The sequence below is a fragment of the Beta vulgaris genome, chromosome 7 (genome assembly GCF_026745355.1).
Source record: "Beta vulgaris subsp. vulgaris cultivar EL10 chromosome 7, EL10.2, whole genome shotgun sequence".
Lineage (NCBI taxonomy): Eukaryota > Viridiplantae > Streptophyta > Magnoliopsida > Caryophyllales > Amaranthaceae > Beta > Beta vulgaris.
Window position 1 is genome coordinate 13,983,717 of NC_079208.1, and position 7,376 is coordinate 13,991,092.

The 7,376-nt window shown below is 36.3% G+C and overlaps 1 protein-coding gene across 1 annotated transcript; it reads right to left on the reverse strand.

Annotated features, from left to right (window-relative positions):
• Positions 1–722: 722 nt before the first annotated feature.
• Positions 723–7,015, reverse strand: LOC104884015 (beta-glucuronosyltransferase GlcAT14C). The gene is made up of 4 exons (XM_010668604.4): positions 6,339–7,015; positions 3,766–3,841; positions 3,538–3,653; positions 723–1,434 (listed from the first exon to the last, which is right to left on the reverse strand). Exons 1-4 carry the CDS (start codon positions 6,865–6,867, stop codon positions 920–922), a joined length of 1,236 nt encoding a protein of 411 aa, XP_010666906.1. The 5' UTR covers positions 6,868–7,015; the 3' UTR covers positions 723–919.
• Positions 7,016–7,376: the final 361 nt, after the last annotated feature.

Consider the following 7,376-nt stretch of genomic DNA (forward strand, 5'->3'; position numbering starts at 1 on the left):
ACACCGAGTTCATTCAAGTTTTTTTTTTTGAAAGATAGGAGTCACATAAATTTATGGTCAAAGAGGGAAAAAGTACGCTAAATTTTTTTGTGAAAATGTGAAAGTTCAAGTCAATTTTTAATTAAGAAAAATCAGAATATATAGAAGAAATGTAAACTCTGAAAAATACTTTGTTTACTCATCAGGTTTACTACCCACCATTAATAAAGACTTGTTGAGAGTTGTGGACTTGTGATAATGAAATCCAACTCAACATAATTTTTATTTTTTTAATGCTCTATCAGTAGTGTTGAGATGCTCTACGCCTCTACCCAGTGGGTAGGTGTTACAATGTCCGTAAACTCTCATATGATACTCGAGACTCGAGAGTCAAATAATTAAAGAGAAAGGAATCCGTGATTAATTCAAGGTTACCAACCACTTGTAACCCTAAATAAAGAATATTAAACCAGAATAATAACGCATAATCACCTATTAATAATCAAGAATATCAGTTTCAAGTATAAAGTGAAGGGAAGAAGACCAATGGACAGCTTATTGGTTGGATGCAGAAAAGATATGAAGACAACCTACATTACATGGTTACACCCCCCCCCCTACCTACCGCGGCAAGCACAAGCAGTATGCCAAGGTCTACACGTGGAGTAGACAGATCAAACGACGCAATAGATCAAGCGACATACGAAAAGTGTCATTACACCAAGATATTATGGCAAAAGCAATTAACAATACACTAATCTTCATTGAAATGCACAACTTTGAGTTATAGTTTGAGGCTTTGAGCAACTGTGTGGAAGAAACACAAGTCCATTTTCATGCCGACTACTTAACGACTTGGGATGCAGATATTTCATATTTGCACGTTTAGTTTTCCATTTGAATTATAGTGAGCGAATCACAATGTAAAGTATTACGAAAGTTACCTACATTGCTTAGATCTAAAGTTTTCGGGATCAAGAAGCTGGAGAACAAGTTTTTCAAGCATTCTGGTGTTTACACTTGGTTTTATAGCATCCGAATTCCCAAATAGTACACATGGATCCTTCCCATGAGAAGATTTTCCCAGGCACCACCCCCCAGGCACAAAATGACCATTCGATCTCTTCAAAAGATCCCGATCAATCTGGTCAAGAACAGGGTCGTTTATAGCAAACCTGCGTGCAAAAGGTGCTCCACTCTGAACCATGTCATGAAAATGCTCCTGGGTTAAGTTGACAGGATGCTGATTTGGAGGGTTGTCCCACTTCATATACCGCAGATCATGGTTCACAGTGGTATTCTGGTAGTTTTTATGGTTACAGACCACAGTGTGAAAGTAACCCTCGGAAGAGGATAAGAAATTTGTGTAGTACATGAGTAGTGTACGAGGAAGATTATCCCATCCCCATATGCAGAAATCAACAAAAGATTTAGTTAGCACCACCCATTCAGATCCTGCGTGTATAATAAAGACCAAAACATCAGAAAATTGAATAAATTAGGCATTTGCATATACATAGGGTGAAAGAATCAAGGTTGGCGCAATTGTTTGGACGCCCTCCTTCCACCCTTGTGACAATAGTTCGATTCTTGCCCCTTGCAATGTGGGATCTCCAAATCCCCCCCCCCCCGTCCACTTGCAAGGGATATTCATCTTTCCTAAAAAAAAACGGTGGAAAGCAATACTGGTTCACGGTCTTTCATGGACCGGTTAATTTATTTAAAAAAATACAAAAACAAAACAGGCATGTACATATGAATATGAGGATCAAGGTAGGCCTAGTGGTTGTAAGGCCCTCCTTCCATCCTTATGATATGGGTTCGATTCTCACCCCTTGCAAGAAAGATCCCCAATCTCCCCCCTCCTTGCAAGGGAATTTTCCTTACCTTAAAAAAACGTAAATATGTATATAAATACATATTGTGACAGTAAACAAGAATGCAACATAATTCCTACCAAAAGCGAAAGTGGAACATAGACGAGTCGGAGTAAAAAAATTTATACAATCAACCTATCAAGGATTCCCTTGGTGGATGATATATTAAAGGATGAAATATTACAAAGACGATCTACCATAGAGACCATCAATCTTATGTGATAGAGGAACAAATATTTCATCAGCAATTATCTACATATGATCTGGACTTTTGGACTGAATTGAACTAGAATGATCCACACATGATCTTCATTGAACTAGAGAAGGCTTATGATAAGGTACCAAGAGGCCAGATTTGGTAGGAAATGTAAAAAAAGGTTATACTGTGTAAATATATTAACTTAGTTAAGGATATGTATTGAAACATGAAAACACATATTCAGACATGTGAAAGGGAAACAGAGGATTTCCCCATCACGATAGGAGTATGCCACAGTCTACAAAAAGCTCTTTCCCCTTCACAATAAACAAACTAAATGGACTATATCGGATGAGGTAAATGTTAAAATGGAGTGATGAAGATAAATGTTATAATCTTGTGAATACGATGGAGATCAATAATAGTATTAGTACCGAGAGAGTCTCACGAGGATGTAATAACATTAGATAGTAAGGAGTTGCCCAAAAGCAATCTCTTTATGAACATTGGGTCAATCTTACAAAGGAAAGGAGATCTTGACTAAGACGTGACTCATAATATATATACAGCTCAAATGAAGAAAGCAACTGAGATATTGTGCAACTGTAGTACCTCTAAGGTTAAATGGAAAACTCTACAGAATAGCTATTAGACCAGCATTATTATATGGATTGGAGTGTTAGGCATTCAAGGAAGATCATATGGGAAGATGGGGGCAACGGAAATATGTATGTTAAGATGGATGTGTTAAAATGCATTAAAGAATATTTCGAAATAGAGATATTCAGAAGACGGTTGGAGTCACAGATCTTAAGGATAAGATAAGTGAGAACCGATTACGTAGGTCGGAGTTTGGACAACTGAGACGTCAACTAGATAATGCACCAATAAAGGTGTTAGAGTTTTAGGTTATAAATATTTAAGAGACAGTTGGGGAGAGAAAAGATGACTTTGACCAAAAGGTATTAATAATGATATGAAGAAATTAGGTCTGCAGGAGCTTATAGCACTTGGCAAAAGGGAACGGAGGCCAAGGATCTATATGGACAACAACCATAGATAAAATCTTGACTCATGCACTGCACTCTGTCATATTAGGATCTTAGTGTTGGCATTGTTGTTATTGTATCATAGATAAGAGCTAAACATTGAGAACAACAGGAAAGTAATCAGGGTAGCCAACTGCAGAGCTCTAAGTCCTAACTCCTAAGGGTAGCATAGATTTTGGGAGGAAGGCAAGACAAGGCATGGTCCCGGTACTAAGAACTAATGATTAACTGCCTGAACACATATGCAAGATGCAACTTTAAAATTTGTTTAATCTGAGCCTCATCATAAGCAGTTATGATATGCTGAAAGCTAGGCAACAGCAGCTTCACTTGTGTTTATGATCATGAACAAATTTTAAAGTCCATGAATAACTGAGCTATAAGACGAAATACATATATAAGGTGTGAAGCAAATAAAAAAAATGAAACTTACCTGTGAACAACTTAAAAGAAGAAGGCAAAGACCTTTTTTCTTTGGCCCAAAAAACACCAGATTTTTTCACATGATACAAGCCAGGATCGATGATGATAGGCCGGGCCCTTTGATGTCTGTATACACATACAGAGGACTTTAGTTAATACCTTTTTATCTTTTATGAGTCGGAGTTGATAATTCAAAGTTGATGAAAAGGGAAGTTGAAAAGCCGAAGAATACACTCACTCTTTCCAACCGATATCACTTGTGTGCTCAAGAAAATTCAAGTCTCTCGGCAAGTAAGAGAAGATATGCAGAAGATCTGAGTAGAAAGCCAACACTGAAAATCAGCTAAAAGGAAAAAAAAAAAAAAAAAAGGAAATGGCATGCATCATATATATTAAAAATTCCTCAGCAAAAGTTGGTAAATAATCTTACAGTAGATGAACTCTTCTCCCACCTCCTCCCCTATCTATCTGTTGATCTCTCTATCTTTCTCTACCCCTTCTCCAATTTCCTCCCTCAATTTTGAGCGGAACTATATTTAAACTTACAGGCAACAACTAGAATTTGGATAATCGGGACAAATGGAGAAGGAAATTAAAGACGTTCCAGAAAAGTCTAAGCGGAACCTTGTCAATAGAAAACTCAACGATAGCCTAAACTCAGGAGAAACCCAAATACAAATTCAATTGACAAACGACCTTTAGCTCCAGGCTTTTTGATAACCGTAACCCAATTCTTTGCACTATGGCGCTGGTAAATAGAGTATAAAAGGTATGTTTGAATTGTCCATGATCAAGACTATTGCATGTTTGTGCTGCATTTACTGATTTACATATTTTATAACCACAGCATAGCTAACCTATCTTGAGTTGCACAAAATCTATAAGTCAATTTCTTCTTATACTTTGGAAGACAATAGTCTTCGGTAACATACAATAGTCTTACACTCTTACTCTTAGGTACAAAGCTATCCATAACTTTCTTAGATAACATCCATAAAAAAAAGCAAAGACACAAGTAAATAACAATAAAATAGAATCTCTTCCCCTCAAAATATTGTACTATTAGCTTTCTACCAAAAGATGCTCCCTCCAACTCAGGACACGTTACCTATTTTGCCATTCTGCGGTGTCTCCAATACTTTACCTACTAACTAGCCTTATATGCATGCGATGCGTGCGAAAGCATATAAAATTCTTCATATATAACAAAGATAGAGATATGGTAATCTTAATTTCTTTTGTTTAATTAAAGTGGGTAGTTGTCATATATAATAGAGATTTGAATTGGTTTTGTAATATTTATTGGTAGTTGGGGGTATTTAGGTAATTAAGGGTGGACACCAAAGGGTCAGGAGTTCACATATAGAATAGAGATTAGATAAGGGCCACATCTCAACTTCTCTCTCCTTAATATAACTTTAAGGTATTTTGTCCATTACATACTTTTTCCCTCTCTTCTCAATAATGAATTACCAGCTACATTCAATCATATCAACTTATTTTATGAGTTTCTCAATAGCATAGTACCTATTATCTCCACCCACATCCTTTTTTTTTAACCTCAATATCTTCTAAATAACCCCCTTTATATTCCTTCCTTAACCTATGAGACAAATTCATACAAGTAACGTATCTTGATATCAAGGGAGTACAATATTTTCCTTTCCAACTTATATACTCCTTCCGCTCTACCTTTTGCAACACTTGTTTCCATGCAAAAGGAACCTCTTTTCCCAAGCTCTCTTAGTCTCCTCCTCACATGACTGTGATCCAATGTATCATCCTATTTGCCACACAACTCGAAACATTCACAACCACAATAAATTAACTTCAACTTTCTTTAGCGGCTAGGTATACACATAGTTGTGCACATAGGCCTTTCGCTAATTACTCCTTGTTACTCTTTCCAACACCTACATAGCCTCAAACTTTGCTATTTGCCACACAACTCGAAACATTCACGACCACAATAAGTTTGGATAAGTTAAATATAGTGTCACATAAGTTAACCACATTCATCTGAATCAATACACCCTAAATCGAAAAATGGCAAAAGAACTAATTATCTAGTGAAATTAGAGGAAATCCCACAAATTGAGATATGTAAACTCGAAACAGACAACTATAATAAGTTCAGACAAGTTTAGATAAGTTAATCATAACATCACGTAAGTTAATCAAATTCATTTGAATAGAACACACCGTAAATTGAAGTGAATCATCTAGTAAAATGAGAGGATAATCCCACAAATTGAGATATGTAAACTCAAAACACATGCAACTCAATTCACAACTACGATATGTTCAGATAAGTTAAATACTACTTGACGTAAGCCGCATTCATGTGAACAGAATACATTCTATGGAGGAAACAAAATTGATAAGAGAACAACCAAGCATCTAGTTAAATGAGAGGATGATCCCAAGCATTGAGATATGTAAACTCGAAACACGCAACTCAATTCACAACCACAATAAGTTCACATAAGTTCCGATAAGTTAAATATTATTAACATAAGCTGCATTCATTTGAATAAAACACTCTAGTCCCTAAATACCAAGCATTGAGATATGTAAACCCGAAACAGGCAACTCAATTCACAACCACAATAAGTTCACATAAGTTCTGATGATTTAAATACTTCCTCGTTCTGAAACAACTTAACACTTCTCCCTTTTATGTGAACTTTTTAAGAGAAATGTATCACTTATTTCAGAACAGAGGAAGTATTATTAGCATAAGCCGCATTGATTTGAATAGAACACACCCTAGTCCCTATCATTGAAACGAAAAAGAGAAGAACAACCAACCATCTTGTGAAATAAGAGGATAATCCCAAGCATTGAGGTTGATAAACCAATCCCACTGTTTGGCCTGCTTCAACAAAATAGCAAAACCATGAAGCATAGAAGCAGTAGCAGAAGGACCTTTAGAAGTGATCAAATCCGCCTTCCCAACCACCATAACATTCCTAAATCGCCTCACCGCCGCCTCCGACTTAACATACTTAGCAAAGTCAACCCTCTCATCATCCGACGCATCACGATCAAGGTGAATTAGGTAGTAGTTTCTTGGATGATATACTGCTTGAAGTAATCTCTTCACTTGCAAACCCTCGCCTTTTGTCCCTGATATTAAGTAAGCAAACCTCGGAATCTCAGGAAGAAGGCGTGAATTTTCACGGGAGTAAGTTGTTGAGTGTAGATTGTGGAGTGGAGATGATTTACGTCGGAGGAATGCAAGAGAGAAGATTAGTAGGAGAGAGAAAATGGAGATTGTTAGCAAAGTGGTTCGCCATTTTTGATTTGTGAAAGTGTGGTAGATGTGTGTTCGTTTCATCGATTCGAGGTTGGAATTTTTGGGGGTTAGGGATTGTGGAAGGCCGGAAGTGTAAACACACAGCTCATTTTTTACCTGTAAGCCATTGCCTCCTGTCTCCTGACTCCTGAGTCTTGAATTCTTGATGATTAATTCATGTCAACAATCCTATTTTGAGGAAGATGCTAGATAAGACTTTTCTTTTTACGGTTTTTTCACCAAATACTTCTTACAAATCACGAAATTCACAATATATTCTTAATATTTCAAATATTGACCATATAGCCCTGATTTTTGAAAATTATTCACCACTTACCCTTCTTGTTAACGGGTGTTAAGTCGGCGTTATTTAAAAACTTAATGCACCATATATCCTTTCCTATAAACTTATTTCATCATATACCTTTTGATGTCAATGACTATTTTTTAAGATTTTAAAAACTAGTCGTTGGGTTTTAGCTTATAAATACAACAAGTTTTTTGACTGTTTAGCATCTCCTTTTTTTAACAGCAATTGCTTCACTTTAATG